Source organism: Erithacus rubecula (genome assembly GCF_903797595.1).
Source record: "Erithacus rubecula genome assembly, chromosome: 3".
Taxonomy (NCBI): domain Eukaryota; kingdom Metazoa; phylum Chordata; class Aves; order Passeriformes; family Muscicapidae; genus Erithacus; species Erithacus rubecula.
Window position 1 is genome coordinate 11,397,745 of NC_136689.1, and position 16,639 is coordinate 11,414,383.

At 43.8% G+C, this 16,639-nt stretch overlaps 1 protein-coding gene and 1 long non-coding RNA gene across 2 annotated transcripts in view; one reads left to right on the forward strand and one right to left on the reverse strand.

Annotated features, from left to right (window-relative positions):
* Positions 1-6,234: 6,234 nt before the first annotated feature.
* On the reverse strand, positions 6,235-13,956 carry KLF6 (KLF transcription factor 6). The gene is given in 6 exon segments (XM_079301778.1): positions 6,235-7,628; positions 8,232-8,355; positions 10,075-10,188; positions 10,191-10,235; positions 10,238-10,646; positions 13,451-13,956. Coding segments are annotated over 6 exon segments (846 nt in total). The 5' UTR covers positions 13,553-13,956; the 3' UTR covers positions 6,235-7,576.
* An 85-nt stretch (positions 13,957-14,041) lies between these two features.
* Positions 14,042-16,639, forward strand: part of LOC306800453 — a 5,052-nt gene continuing 2,454 nt past the window's right edge. The window contains exon 1 of the long non-coding RNA XR_013773836.1: positions 14,042-14,216. This is a non-coding gene — a long non-coding RNA (uncharacterized lncRNA). The remainder of the gene's footprint in view (positions 14,217-16,639) is intronic.

Below are 16,639 nucleotides of genomic sequence, written 5' to 3' on the forward strand. Positions count from 1 at the left end.
TAGGCAGAACCTGGATGGAAGAGCCTCTCTCCCTGTAGGTTCACAACAGCAAGATCTCAGCCTCCGCTGCATGTCTGACTGCTGCTGCTAATACTTCTACTGCTGATGAATAATTAATTACAGTGAGGATCTACTAAAAACCAGTTGCCCTCAATGTCCCCTTCATACTTAGCAAAAACAAATAAAGTAAACCCCAGAAGACTGAGTAACTTGCCTAGCAGAGCTTGGAAATGAGCATTAGTCACATTGGTGCATGTTTGAAGATAAATCTTATAAATGAAAAAAACATACTACTGCATGTGTAAGGTGAAGTACATAAAGCTCAGAAAAATACAGCTTTGAATGCATAACTAGATTTTTGATATATTCAGTATCAAATCCAAAAGGTAGCACATTACCAGAAAAATATATTACTGTATCCAGTGCAGATCTGCAATTCCTTCCTGAATTATTACCAAGCAGTTTGCTACAGAATTCACCAATACACTGCCTTCCCAGCACCATTAGATAATTTGCCTTTGTCCAGAACTGACCACACACTCTATTTCTGAAACACACAGAGGCAATAAAAATAATATGGAGGTTTAGCAAGTGAGGCACTGAGGAACTAATATTCAGCAACGCTAATTCCACTTAAATTTATATTATATTGAAAGAAAATGCTGTTAAAGAACAGCTTGGCATACATCGAGACATGTGGTTACCAGATTACTTTCTATCTCTGCTCCAAAACATTTAGAGAATTTCTCATTAAAATTATTTAAAGTGAAACAAGTCAAATAAATCTACTTAAGCTGTTGTTGCATTGCCTCATTTGTGCTGAAAAAATGTTGCTTGTTTTTTACGTTCTATTTTAACTGTACATATGAGGCTTTACTCGCCCATTAACAAAATACATCACCTCCCAATTGCTTTCTATACCTCCTTAAATGTTAAACATAAACATATATACCATCTGTTTCCTATCATGAACTGATCCAAAATGGCTGTACTAGACACCTCCACATAATAGATCATCTTAAAACACCTTAGTGGCTTTGCTTTATGGAGTTATTTTCCTGTGACAAATTATAAACCCATACTTCAAGAACACGACCGATCTGTAGCCTTGATTGCAATTTCTGGATAGTTTCTCTCCATTTTAACAAAATGTGCTGGCTTGTATCTGATGCAGCAAATTTTTTTAAAGCCATAAGGCTACCTTTGTTGCTGTGATTCCCTGCAAATCCAGTTAATTTCTCCAGTTAATAATTTCTCAGCTAACACTTCATGAGCATTCTGATTGAAACCACTGCAGTTCAAAATAGTCACTGCTATAACTTACAAAATTATTATGTAGCTGTTGTGTAAGTGAAACTGCAGAACAAATTACAGGGTTTATCATCAGTCTGCAATCAAAAATAAATTTCAGGAGGAAAAAAAATCACATTTCTGTTTAAAAAAAAAATCATCTTTGCAATGCTTGTACTTGTGAACTCCAACGATCAAATGTTCAACAGGAAATGGACAAAATACAGTCATAAATGTCATTGAACGAAAATTTGGTTCTGAATGGATTTCAAATGTATTTTCTCCTCAGGTTCAGCTCTATGAAAAAATGATTCTGTCTGGAGCAAGTCGAATTCAGTGAGGAATTTCTCCTTGACTTAAATGAGCTTTTGACCAAGGGCTCACAATATTAATGCATGAACCTGCAAACCCTTATTTCCCAGGGTAGCTCCAATGAATCCTAGACTGATTAAACCTCTGTAGACCTATGTGCAAAAGCAATACTCTGTCTGCTCATTCTCCCTTAAATGTAAGAGCTCAAATGGTTATGAGACAGCATTGCTACAGGTTTGATCAAAAATAAATGCCATATATCTAAGGACCATGAATAAGGGATGAAACAGAAGGTCTAGAGGTAAAAGAGCTAAAGGGAAAAAATATGAAGATACTATTGCCTTGGACTGTATAGTCTCAGCAGAGCTTCTTGCCATGTCAGAGGATTTATTTCAGAAGTACCTACTAATGCCTCTTGGCTACACTACCCCAGCTGATGAGGCAAAAACAGGCAGACTTCTGTGGAATTGCTTGGTAACCTCTTGTCACCAGAAATAAAGAACTGGAGTGCTGGTAATGTTGCTGAGTCTGTAAACCAGTGCTACCAGAGGAAACAAACCTGCAAAAGCCCAAGGAAAAAGTTATGCAGATTTCCTAAGCCATTTTTTTCTCCAAGGAATTTCTGAAGAAATGGAGGAACAAGGAGGAAATACCAGGCCTTTAATTATTTAAAAAGTGGAGGGGAAACCTTTTTTATGTGTCCCTACACACAATCTCACACAGTTAGAGCTCCCCTTATTGTTTCAGTCTACCTGAACTCCACTCTGCAGACAAGGCTGAGGAGACCTCCAATGGATGGACCATGAAGCTTTCCTCTTACAAAACTCTCCCTGTTGTGTAAATATGTAAGGTCACCTACTCTTTTGGTGCTGCATAAAGAACACTCAGCTACTTTTTGAAACAATTGCCATAGTGTTCCTCCTTCCCCTGGTTTCTAGCTTTGCTGCTGCTATTTGTGTGATTTACAGAGGTTGTTTTTATTCCTCAGAGCTTTCAGAGCAGTTAAAGAAAATAAAGAAAAAATGACCAAGTATTTGAGAAGAATGGAAGAGGCAAAAGTTGGACACAAAGGCAAAGATACCAGGAACAACTCCTAAAGAGGAAAGAATAAAATATACCTTGCTTTCAACATGCCTTAACAGGCACAAGCATTCCAGATTCAGTTTATTTTAAACGGTAAAATGGTTTGGAGGGGAGACAGTCAGTAACTTCTAAACAATGTGGACATGCAATTTAATGAAACAGCAATCATTTGTCTATTGTGAACTTCAAACTCATGCTGTATTTATAATACACAGTTGTTCAAATAAACTGGTAAACTGTGATACGCCCTACTTGCACTGACCACTTGTATGCCTGCATTTTTCACACCCAAGAGGATAAAAAACCCCAAAACAAACATCCAAATGGGTTGTTTTGGGATTTCAACTGTTTCATCTTGATGGTTGCACAAACATGCCATATCTAACCTCTGTGCTAACATGTTGGCTCACAGGCTCTGTCCTCCTTTTCACCCTTCTAACCTCAGCTGAAGTTGCTGGAACTTGCAGAGGTTATGATCCATGTCCATACCTCAGCAACCTGACTTCTTCACCCTCAAATTCACGTCTCTTCCCCTCTGCTCTGCATTTCAAAATCCAGAATTAAGCAAACCTGCAGTAGATATGCATGTTGAAATGCACTATTGCTTTCTGCTTTGTAGTTTCCTTGTTGCCAATAGCTCTGTCAGTAGTCTTTTTTTTTTTTTTTTCTGCACATACTGGTGTTTTATCAGCTCAATTTTTCTGAGAACTAAAAAAAAATAAAAAAATTTAAAAAAAAAATTAAAAAAAAAAAAAAAACCAGCAGGATCTCAATAACATCCTTAATAAAAGTTTTCAGGCTTTTTCTTTTTTTAAGGTAGAGTATGACACAGCTCAAGATGACACACACCAAATAAACAGGAAAAAATTTGCCAATCCTTGTTCTATATTACACACCCATTGAACATTTTGGGTGGAGAATCTCCAAGGAGGTCAAGCTCAGTTCTTTCAAAATATTTCCATTTCTACATGAGGAGGCAAAATATCTCAATCCCTAAACCTCACTAGCCTTTTCTATTTCTATTGAAACTTTAACTAAATTTCCCACAAGACCCTATGTTCCATTGTATGAGATAGACCAGTGATAAAATTTAATGTGCCCCTCCCACTGCAGATCATCAATTTGCCTAAATTACTATTTCTGCTGTGCCTAATGCAGGCATTATGTCCATTTACTAGCCCACTGCAGGGCTAACTGGGGAAGGTTGCTTTTCCACATTGCTTCTGCCTCAATCTATATTCATTGTTTCAGTTATTTTGCACCATTTTAGACCATTTCTAAATCCATATGTTACCAGGAACTGAATTCACATGCTCAAAGACAGTTCCTCAGCATATAACTCTGGCATTTTGCCAGTGTCTTTACTCGGTGCTAGAGGGACTTTTGACACCAGCATGAAGCAGGAGCCACAAAGCAACATTAAACTAGTTCTGCATGGGTCTGGAGCCAGGGTGCATGCCAGGCATGCATTGAGGAGACACTGCTCTGAGAATGTGCTTCAGAGAGGCTCGTGCTGGACAGGTTGAAGGTCAGCACCAGCATGTGGGTCAGGTCAGCCCTAGGGCAGGCAGATCTCACTCAGTGCCTTCCAAGCTCTCCTTCCCACAGCTGCACCCCAGGGTTTGGGGTTTGTTTCCCCATGCTCTGCTCCAAGGTCCACGCTCTGCAGATGTCAAGGACAGTGCCTGCCTCCAGGCCAGCCATCACCTCCCTGGCTTTGTCCTTCCCTCTGAATGCCCACTGAACCTCCTTCCCACACGCCACACTCGTCCATGTGCATTCACCCTCCAGAACAAAACGATTTGAAATGAAGGTGCAGTCTTGCAGTAACAATCACATTAACTATTATTCCGCTGAGGCAAACCATGAGTCAAGAGCAGCTTCTCAGATAGGGAAGAACTTTGAGTTTCTACTGCCAAAATTATTTTCCCAACAGGGCTTGTCTTCCACAAAGTGACCTGACCCAAAGGTATGACTCAAGACAAAGCAGCAATATAGTACTTGACATTGGTGTGTAGACTTGGAGAGAAGAAGGGAAAACAGACACGTGATGCTGATAAGAATTTCTTTTTTATGTTATTCCAATAAAAAAATACATTCATACAGAAATATAACAATCTTGCAAAAAACAATTCAAATAAAATCTTGTAAAACAAAATTTTTACAAAAAATCTTACAAAGAGATTCTTTAGATAACAGGGTGCTTCAAAAACAAAAAAAGAAAATTTCACTAATAGAAACATTTTCTTCTTAAATTTCAAGCAAAATGTTTTATTTTTTTTATTTTTCAGCTTGATTGAGGCCTCAGTTATCACCTGAACAAAATGTACTTGCTTATTAAGAAAATTACAGGCATTTGACATATGGCACACAGCCCCACCCCATCTGATGGTATTTCACAATTGAGACAAGCCAGTGCAAGTTTTGTTTTTTTGTTTTTGTTTTTTTTTGTTTTTTGTTTTTTGTTTGTTTTGCTTTTGTTTTTTGGGGGTTGGTTGGTTTGTTTGTTTTTGCTTTTTTTTTTTTTCTTGTTTTATTTTCTTGTTTATAAGAATTACGGCTAAGCCAAGGACAATGCAAACAAGGAGTTAAAAATACAACAAAACCCAATTGCAAATAGAAATCCATTTTCTAGAAAAGTTTGTCTGTTTGGGGGAAGAAATAAAAAGTGCATTTTCAGGCAATTTAAACCAAAAATGAACTGACAATGACTTAAGCCTGTGTGTTCCATAGAACCAGATCACTTGCATATACTTTTTTAAACCACTTATCTACATACATTTCCAGGAAGATATATCAAAATATAGCAGAGTAAGCAAGACTGATAATTAATAGTAAAAGAAACAGGTCACATGTTTCATGCATCGACTGTAGTGAGCTGGTTTAAAAAAAACAAAACAAAACAAAACTGGTTTTGGACAGACTATTCCTACTCTAGGAAAAAACAGGTCTTTATTTTAGCTGAACTATGTAAAATTAGAGCTCAACCACCACAACGACTAGCTCACTCACAGGTCCTCCAGTAAGCTGGAAGGCCAGAACCCGAGTGCACTTCTGCACACAGCTAATACTCTCAGCATGCCAAAATTCGGTTCATAATCATTCTTACAATGGCCACAGATACGCTATTCCAGACAACCAATAACTACAAACACAGTCAGCAGTCTGAGAAGGACTGAATGCCACAAAGCCTTTAGCATACCATTAAGCTAAAGGTAAAGCCTCTAAAAATGCTAGATTTTAATTAACTGTATCTTTCATTTCTTTGTCTCCTTAATGACCATATTGCGGGGGGGAAGGGGGAAGAGGGAATATTTTGATGGGCTGTGGCATTTTCTAGCTATGTGTTTCTAATTCTTTTCCTTTGAAAAAAATATTATATTGATCTATATATACACACGATACACAGACTGTACAACACAAATATACAACACAATTATTTTTCTGCCCACTTTAAAAAAAAAAAGTAATATAGTTTCTTTCTGTATGGACCAACAGATTAGCTAGATATAAGATGTGAAACTTTGTGCCATTTTAAGCAAATACATCTTTAATACTTCTGTATCTTTAATATGTATGAAAACTTGACATATTAAGTACAGTTGGGGTGTGTATATACACAGTTGTTGTGCAAGGTCAATATAAAAAAAGTCTCAAGGTGGCAGAACTGGTCAGGTATTCAATTGGCATATGCATTACTGTAACACAGTCAAATTGTCTAAGTTAAACAAATACTGTACTGACATGAATGACTTTTCTCTATATTTGTCTTTGTGAAGGAGGACCCTGGAAGTAACCTTTTTTTCCCTCATATTATACATTTGATACAGTACAATGCCAGGTGAAAAGAGAGCCTTAATAAAGCATGCATCACCCATACCCCTGTATAAGACCCCCTGCAAGAGAAGGTCACTTGCATAAGGCACCATTATTAAGGTCAACAGTGCATTAACAGCTAGAAAACCAGAAGTTAGTCCTCAAGGCATAAATAAGAGAAAATTAGCTGCATGAGAAAAATCAGTTTCTAACCAATAGTGGTTTTATCCACCCAACAAAAAAATTATTCATGTTCCATACATTATGTAACATTAGACCAATTGTATTTTAGCTGCTCTTAACTGGAATCAAAACTGCAGTCCTGATTAAAGAATGGAAAAGCATATAGTTCCCCAGAACCATGCAATAACCTTTGTATTATATGAAAAGTTATAGTTGTGTTACATTTGTAAATACACAGCTTATACAATGGATTACAAATGAGCTCTGTAGCAAGTAAAACAAGCTACTTGACACATTGCACGTTTAATAGCTGCACCAGACACCTAAAGCTCCTCTCACACAGGAACAGGGAGGTTCCCCATGTCCATTCTGGCATCCTGACTCTTTTTATTCCCCCCTTTCCCCTCTCAGGTTTTCCCTCTAAAAAGGTGCAGACACCCCCCCCCACCCCTAGGAAATGATTGGTGGTCGTCCCATCTCACAAGATATTCCTCACATACAAGACATTCAGACTATTTTTTTTCTCTTACAGTTATAAAACAACCACAAGAAAAAAAATGTGCCTCAGCATACAGTCATCAAGAGATCCTCATCGCATACAGTCGCCCAATCATTAACATTCTCAGTGCACATGCTCACGGCAAAGGCTTAGGAGCCACTCAGAAGGTTAGATACCAGTGTATGAGTCCAGGAAACCCCAAACATCACGCACCGCGGTCGCTATGCCGTTCTTACATGACTTATTAGCCCTCAAAAGACCTTCAGGAAGTGAGGTCCTGGAGGCAACTGGGTAGGGTGCAAAATGGCATGCTTTGGCTGGAACACGCATCCCTCCGCTCAAGGCTCTTCAACCTTGACGCCTCTTAGCCCGCAGGATTCACCTCTTGACTGCTCAGAGGTGTCTCTTCATGTGAAGGGCCAGGTGGTCGGACCTGGAAAAACACCTGCAAGGCAAGAGCGAGGCTGCGCGTCAGGCACGGCCGGCGGCACGCGCGGGCTCTGCACCCCCTGCCCTGCTGCTCCAAACAGCCCTGGAGGAGGGAGCAGGCAGTGCCCAAGGTGTCTGTGAGAGCTCTGTGAGCTCTGCACCCCCTGCCCTGCTGCTCCAAACAGCCCTGGAGGAGGGAGCAGGCAGTGCCCAAGGTGTCTGTGAGAGCTCTGTGAGCTCAGCACCCCCTGCCCTGCTGCTCCAAACAGCCCTGGAGGAGGGAGCAGGCATGCCCAAGGTGTCTGTGGAGCTCTGTGAGCTCTGCACCCCTGCCCTGCTGCTCCAAACAGCCCTGGAGGAGGGAGCAGGCAGCGCCCAAGGTGTCTGTGGGAGCTCTGTGGGCTTCTCAACACTCATCTGCCAGATCGGGCTGCAAACCGCTTCCCGACGATTAGGAAAATGGAAGGGTTTTTCTAGCCTAAATATGCAATAGTTCCTTAAAGCTACCAGACATGACTGTGCTCCCAAATAATTCCTACACAAGTGAAAAGCAGCCCAGACTGGCTTTCCAACAAGCATTAAAAATAACTATTTGAAAGGGTGCATTTCAATCACATACCTGTCACAGTGACTACATTTAAAAGGCTTGGCACCAGTGTGCTTTCTGAAGTGTCTGGTTAATTCATCACTTCTTGCAAAACGCCACTCACACCCTTCCCATGAACATCTGTAAGGCTTTTCCCCTACAAAGAAAGCAGATTACATGTTAGTCATGACTTCATTCAAAGACAGGTGCTATCATCTTCTATGTAAACCTCCTTTGCTCCTCCAAAGACAGACAATTTTATTTAACCTATCTGAATGCTTCAGAACACGCAAGCAAGAAGGCTCACAAAATTCATCCACGTGATTCCTACTTATCTTGCTGAAACAGCACATCAAATAATCTCATTCTTATGAAAAAATAATAATAAAAAAAAGTGATTAAACAGGTTCCCAGAAAACAAAGGAATCCAGCCCTCTACCATTCCTGCTCATCCGTAATGGCAGGCTTATTCCCAAACAGGTACCATTCACCTCATAAAGGTGATTAAAGACAACACAGCTAGACTCCACAATGCAATTAGGCTACTGTATTGCATCAAAGTCCTCTGCCACTTACTCATCTGCATAACATGCAACCTCCTTTCTGCTGAGCCACTTATTCTTGGAAAAGCCTCCATACCACTTTGAACACTGCTATTTCAGCATTCAAGAAATACCACTTCCATTCACAGGAATGTTCTCAACCAGACAGCACCAGAACACCAGTTCTGCAATACTTCTGAGCCTGGCAGCTATTTATGTCTGCTCAACAGCCACGGTTTCAGGGGAAATTGTTTTTTTTTTTTCCTCTTGAAATAATCCTGCTTTATCTGACTTCTGCACAACAATGGGAGCATCCGAGCTTGCTCAGACTTCCCATAAAAGCCACAAAATGCTGAGCTCATGAGTCAAAATAGAATCTTTCCTTGAATTCTCTTTCCCACATCTTGGGGGTGGGGGAGGAAAAAAGCCAACTATCCATATAGGTGCTTGGATTGGTACACCAAGAACACCATGCCACCTCTTCACATTAAGCCATGACTACTGAGCCAAGGCACAGCTCTACACATCTAACTGCTGTCATAAAGACATGTCAAATAATAATGCTCAAACAAGCACATCAGCAGGCTATTTCAACCATAAAATTTATAAAAGCCCTGAAGTGTCTATCTTTCTCACTTTCTTTCCCAATAACACACAGGATTGTTATTGCCAGTTCAGGTTTCATAACAATAAAATGTTGTTGCTCAGTAATTTGGGGTCAAATTATACATTAGATTGTACATTTTTAAGTCCAATTGAGCATAAGTGTCAGAAGGACACCAACACACTGTGGCTTTCCAAGATTTTTTGCTGATAACAATGGCACGCATAAGTGTTAAAAGAATTACAAATATAGCTATACTTAATATAATCAAGGTCTTGGTATGTCTGATAAAATAGACCTGATGTGGACTGAAACATAAAAACAAGCTCTTACAGTACTTAGAGATCAGACTGATCTTTGGATATACATCCCTATTTTTTAGCAAAAAAAGTCATAGCTCCCTTTTGCTTTGAAAATAATAGTCAAGAAAGGCCTGGCCTTATTTTGGCTGGACCTTTGCTCCTGAAGACTGCATGCAGGTGCAGCTTGCCAAGCACTGCCTGCTTGGCTCCTGTTTGCTATGGCAGCAGCCTAATCCACCAGCAAGTGCCTGGCTCACGAAGGGAATGAGGAAGTGATGTTGTCCATGCTGGTAAGCCTCTGCTGCTATTACATCATCTCTCCAAACCTGGGCTACCACCCAGCGATTGAGCAAAGCTGTGACACCAGCACCACCAAGGGGTATTCCCTGCAGCGGCTGCCAGCTGTTAGCAAGCACGGGGTTACTAACCTGTGTGAGTGCGCTGATGTGCTTTCAGATGTGAACTTTTGGTGTAAACTTTCCTGCAGCCGTTAAAGTGACACCTGTGGACGCGCCGCCTGCCGTCGGGCGAGGTGTCCCCGTGGAGGGTGCCCCTTTCTCTGCAGTCTTTCCCGTGGTACCGGGACGGATTTCCCCGGCGAGTGCAACTCACCCGGCGTACAATTCCATAGCTGGGAAGAAGGCTCCTTGCTCAGCTCAGGAGATGAAGGGGGAGTGGAAGTGACAGATGAACTCAAGTTTCCTGAACTGGCTAAAACATCACTTATAGGGTCAGAGGTAAACTTTGTCGTGGGCGAGAGCTCCTCAGAGCTGTCTGAAGATTCGCTGCTCACGTCAGAATTCAAACTGTTGGTCTCTAAGTTCTGACTAGCAAGATTGTCCTCTTTTGGGACACATGTGTTCTTCAGTTCAGATTCCTCCTTTTTCTCACGTGCCAGAATAATTTTGGTCCAGAGATCCTCTTGGCTATCAAATTTGATTTCAGATGCAGAAACATAACAGGGTTCACTCTGAAGATACCGCTCCAGCTCCAAACATGTCTAGGTGAAAGAGAAGGAAGAAGAGAGAGTGAAGTTACAGGCCTGCTTAAAAAATACCAAATTATTTTACACTTCAAAAAACATGCAGGAATGTAGTCTGTTCGATTTGAGGTTTCTGGGTTCAAAACAAATTAAAGGCTCCTCAAGCTGTAACTAGGTGACTGTTATGATGAAAAGAATCGGTTTTTGAGACCTGGGCAGGAGTTCAAACACACAGCTGAAGGTGCAAGTCAGCTTTGGTTTCCAAAATAGCATTCTAATGACTCAGTTAAATTATCATCACTCTCATCATAAAATCCATGTTTTCAGCAGGATGATGTTGAAAAGGACCATAGAAAACCACAACATAAAACTACACTTCACTGCTGCACCTTGACTAATTTCAAGTTGTTTTGTATCTTTCTCACACAAATACGAGGCTGAAAAGACCCAACTGAATACAATGTGCTCTGACAGTTAAAACCCAAACCCTGTGTCAGAAAACAAAGCCACATTTCAGCATGGCTGCAGAGCTGTCGGCCTGTCTTCTGGGGACATCAATGGAGCAGCAGACATCCTCCCATTTCCTGTGCATGAGAACACAGCACACTCGACTTTCAAAGAATGTCATTTCCAAGCACACTGGCATGCACACCACATCACTCAAACTGCTCCCATGCGTGTTCAGAGGAACATGGAGAACTTCAACAACAGAGGAAGGGAAGGAAAAAAGTTCCAGAATAGAAATGTCCTGTTCTATAGGATGTGAAATGGGAAATTACTGCGAGGTCCTGCTGGGAGACCCACAATGAACAAGAACTTTATCTACTGGCCAAGAGTGCGACTGTATGAGTCATCTCTTTCTTTCTTTCACGCAATGCCAAAGGAGACTTCCTTTTAAAACCATGACCATCTGCCAAGAAAGTACTCTGCAAATGTACATGCAACAGTACATGGACAACTTCCCCCCCAGCCACAGTCCCCTGGACTCCATGAAAGAAAACAAAACAAAAAACAAAACCACCCTAAATGGGTGAAACTGTGGGTTTCAATTTCATTTCACCCTTCTGACTTTCTAGCCATTTTTTAAGAGAACAGAAAAAAAAAAAAAAAAACAAAGAAACAAAAGAACAACTGTTATGGCAACAAGCTGATGTTTCAGGATTATTCTTTCCACTATAGGAAATGATCCATATGGAAGCTTTACACAGAAAACGGACACACCAAGTTTCCAACCCAAACAGTACTTATTTCAGCAAGATCATCTTTTCCAAGCCCGGTAGCAAAACCCGGTCCCAAGTGGCACACATTCCCCTCGCAGCCCCTTTCCCTCTGCCCATGAGCAGAGCCGCCATGGGAGCAGCCTCCTTTCTCCCCCAGCACTGCTCCAGCAAACTGGGTCACATGCTCTGGTCAGGCTCGGAGTGGAGGCAAAAATTGGTCTGAAAAATCAGAACCACAAACAACCCCCAAAACCAAACCCACTGTTGCACACGGTATTTATGTATTTGTCTATAATTAGGGAACTGGGTTGCAATGCTGTTAAAAACAAGAAGGTTTCTACAGGGACAGCACAATAGTGCTTTGATTTTCAGTGAAAACAAGCAAAAAAAAACATTTATTAAGATCTTGTTAAACTTTCATATTCCCGGCTAATTTAAATTCCTCATTAGGTAGATTAGTAATGGGGAGCAGAGTGAAGCTCTCCGAGTTTAAATGCCTCTGAAGGCTACTGGGAACGAGGGCTGGCGCTTCGCCAAGAGCCCGAATGCCTGAAGGAAACTACTTAGCTCCATTTCAATCACGTACTATGGAGCTGCCGCTCTGAAAGGGGAGCGGGGGGAGGGAGAAAAAAAAAAAAAAAAAAGTCATTGCATACAATTAGTAGGCATGTGAAGGTTGTAACACTTCGCATTTCAACCTTCTGGGAAAGGCTCCTTCGTCCTTGTGCAGAGCCAGCAGGTATCCGGTCCGCGGAGCTGCCCCCGGCGGAGCGCAGCGCAGCCCCGAGCCCGCGGGCCGGCGGACCCTGCACCCCGGCTCAGCGAGCGCAGAAACCGGGAAAAAACCGGGCAAAATATATGTCCATTAAAGGGAAGAAGCCTCCGTTGTTCTCCCTTCCCGGCCACGGCAATTAGCACAAGGGGATCGCTGTCATATGACTGACAACTCACGGGCTCGACAAAGCTCCGTGCGCTGCGAACGGCCACGCTCTGAACATGTACACACACATGCACACACACAGACGTGTGCGCCGGCACTCCTGCAGGGCTTTTTCCCCGTCTTCGCCAGGAACAAAAACAATAATAGTATACATTTGCAGAAAAAATAATTAAACAAAACAAAACAAAAAAAAAAAACAGGAAAAAAAAAATCATAAACGCACAGCACAGGGCGCAAAGCAACCCTTGGCCAAGGCAGGGAGCTCGGATGACAAGACCAGCTGTGGAGTCTGGACCGGGTACAAGCGCAAAACTTTTGCCAGGACTCGGTGTGGAGCGAGCGGCGCTCGGCGCGGCGCGGAGCGGGCGCTGACAGCCCCGGCAGCGCCGGCGGTAAACAACGAGACACCGGGATGCGCAGCTCCTCGTCCGCGGGACTGCTCCCCCCGACAGCCGTCTGCTCGGAGCCGACACACCTGCTCCAAAACATCGCTACACATTTGTGCTGAATTCTCCCCAAACTCCTCGCTGACATTTGGGCTTGATTTTTTTTTTTTTTTGCCTTTTTTTTTTTTTTCTTTTTCTTTCTTAAATCCGCTTATCCTTTAATACGGCTTTAAAAAAAAATCCGACAACAACAACAACATCGACATCCTCGTTTACCTGTTGCCAATATTCCTCCAGGGACGGCAAGGCTGAGAAGTAACCCGTGTCGTGCACAATCTGGAGTTCCTGGAAGATGCTGCACATTGGGAGAACATCCATGTCTCAAGTTGCAACAACAAAGTCAGTGCTGGTTACCAAAAATACAGATGCCTCCTTTATGTGCAGGGGTTGCGGGGTGTGTGCGGGGGGGTGTTAACCTCTGCTCTCAGTTTCCAAGTCCCCCCCCCCTTCCTCCAGAGATGAAAAAAAAAATACAAAAAAAAAATTGTATATATAGAGATATATATTAATTCCTTGAGGAGCTCGGGGAGGAAAAAAGACCCAAAGTTTCATGCAAAGTTTAATCGCACAGCAGGGCAGGACGTCTCCCGGGGCGGGCGCGCGGCTGTCCCCCCTCCCGCGGCCGGCGGACCTGGCGCAGGAGCGGCCCCAATATTTGCAAACACGGCGCGGACTCTGCGAGCGGAGCCCCCCGCAAAACTTCCCTATTCAAAGCTCTGCCCGGCCGCGCCGCCGCCCCGCCCCCGCGCCCGCCCCCGCCCCGCGTGATCCCGGCGCGCCGCCCGCCGCCGCCGCCCAATCCCCGCCGCGCGCCCCGCGACCCGCGTGCCCATGACGTCAGGGCCGCCCAATCGCCGCGCCGCAGACATCGCGGCTCCTCCTGGCGTGACCGAGCCTGGCCGTGACGGCTCCCGCCATTGGCCCGATTCGAAATTCGCCCCCTCCTGATTGGCCGGCCCGGCGGCAGGCTATTTTTAGCAGGGTATATAAAGCGGGGAAGCAGCCGCTGCTTTTTTCCGAAGGGGCGGTGTGCGCGCGCGGGGCTGCCGCGCGGGGGAGGGGAGCGCCGAGCGCGCGGCGCTGCCGGCGGCGGCCGCGGGGGGCGCTGCGGAGCCGGGCCGGGCCCGAGCCGGGCCGAGCGGGGCCGCGCCGTCGTGTCCCGGCTGAGCGGGTGCCGGTGACTCCCCGGGCCTGAGCGGGGCTGTCCCGGCTGAGCGGGTGCCGGTGACTCCCCGGGCCTGAGCGGGGCTGTCCCGGCTGAGCGGGTGCCGGTGACTCCCCGGGCCTGAGCGGGGCTGTCCCGGCTGAGCGGGTGCCGGTGACTCCCCGGGCCTGAGCGGGGCTGTGCTGTCGTGTCCCGCTGAGCGGGGTAACAATGGCCCCTCTAGGCCTCTGCAGGGGTGTCCTGTCATGTCTCACCTGTCCGAAGTTCCCATGGCCTGTGCAGGGGTGTCCTGCTGTGTCCCGGCTGAGCGGGGTAACTGTGATGGCCCAGGCCTGGGCCGGGGTGTTGTGTCGTGTCCCGTTTGTCCGAAAACCGTGACCCCCAGGTTTGTGCATGGATGTCCCTTCTGACCCCAGTTTAGGTACCAGTGACCCCACTCGGGTCTGTGCAGGGGTGTCCCCTCTGACCCCAGTTTAGATACCTGTGATCCCATCGGGTCTGTACAGGGGTGTCCCCTCTGACCCCAGTTTAGATACCTGTGACCTCATTTGGGTCTGTGCAGGGGTGTCTCTGAACCCCTGCAGCACCTTCCCCGTGAGGCTGCAAAGCAACACCCATGGGCTCTGCAGGTCGCCGGGTTGTGCTTTTTCCGTGGGCAGGAGGGTTTGGATGTTTCTGTCCTCCCTTTGTCCCCTGAGGCCTCAATGACACCTTGGAGCAGGAGCTGGGTACCAAAGCAGACTTGCATGATGGTCCTGGAGCTTTTCATGGAGGGAAGTCTCTGCGTGGACAAACACCAAAGCAGGAGCTCCTGGCCAGCACCATCTGACACAGCTTCTCCCAGTCCCACCGAAGCACAGACAGTTATTTGTGTTGATGGAGCATCAGCTTTTTAAGACTAGACTTGTCAATGATATTAATGTCTTACTATAATTTAAGAAACTGTGGTCATTAGCTTTCCAAAAGAGTGTCCAGTATGTGGAACAAACAGTCCTAATGTATTTATTTTTTTTTATTAAAGACTTTATTTTTCTGCTTAAGTTTCCATTGTAATATTAGCTTTATTCTTGCCACTTCCCACTTTTCTCTGTATCTGTTGCTGGCTGCCTACAAATGATAACTGAAGTGTTTAATGTGCATTTCTTCTGCCTGCTGTCTTCTGTGAGCTGGTGATTGCAGATGTGAAAATGTCACTCTAACTTTCCGTCCCTGGGCCCTTCATAAACTATTAATATGGTGATTCCTTAAACAAACAACTGATGTTCATGGTTGGTTTTCCTGTGTCTATGGAAAAAAAAAAAAAATAAAGTGTAAGTTCAATTAAAGCATTATTTATGTCTAGAAAAACAAGGTGATGCCGAAAACACAAAACATCTAAATCCAGATAATTATGCACACTTGGTTGAATCGGTAATTCTTAGTTGGTTTCACATGGCCAAACATGTAATATATATCCAAAATTGCCTTGCAGGTAGCAGATAGTGCAGGTAGTTTTGTGTGTCTACTTGTGGCCAAAACTAGATCCTTTTTCTGAAGAAAACTGCAGAAGGAAAAAAAAATAAGGACCCTGTTAAGTAGATGGATTATACACCTTACTTGAGTCTACTTTTAGTTCTGTGGAGTAAAATATTTTTGGCTTGAAATGTGGTGTGGGCTCCAGTCAAATATAACCTGGTAACATAACTCTGGGAATCATTAGTGTTTTTTTAACTGACCAGCTCCCTGTTTAGACAAGATTTTATTTTCAAACATAGTAACAGTAAGTGCAACTATCTGCTCTTTCTATTTTACACTTGCCCCCTTTTTAGCTGTGTGTCATGTCAGAGAAATCTGGACTTGTCAGAGGCTGGGTGAGGTTGGCTCTGCCCACGTGGAGTTTGAGGCACAAGGATCTTATTTTGTATGGGCAGTATTTCCTAGTGAAGGACAACTGGAAATAGCAGATGTAAATTGCTGAGATGCAAAGGTACTTAAATGAAATGCCTCTTTACTTTAATAACTACGGTTTTCTGCACTGCTATCAGTCTGTGGTTGGTTGAGTGGGATGAAGAATCCTGTTGTAGGAAAAAATGAACCAAATCAAAGAAAACCATGGCACAGATGTGACTATTGTGCAGTAAAAACTGTTTAAGTCATATTCTGATTAAATGCTGGCTTTCATTAGGCAATTATCAATGGGCAAAATAAAATTGACATATGTGCCACTGGATGGGTTAGTTCTAGATTGCAACTGTACTAAA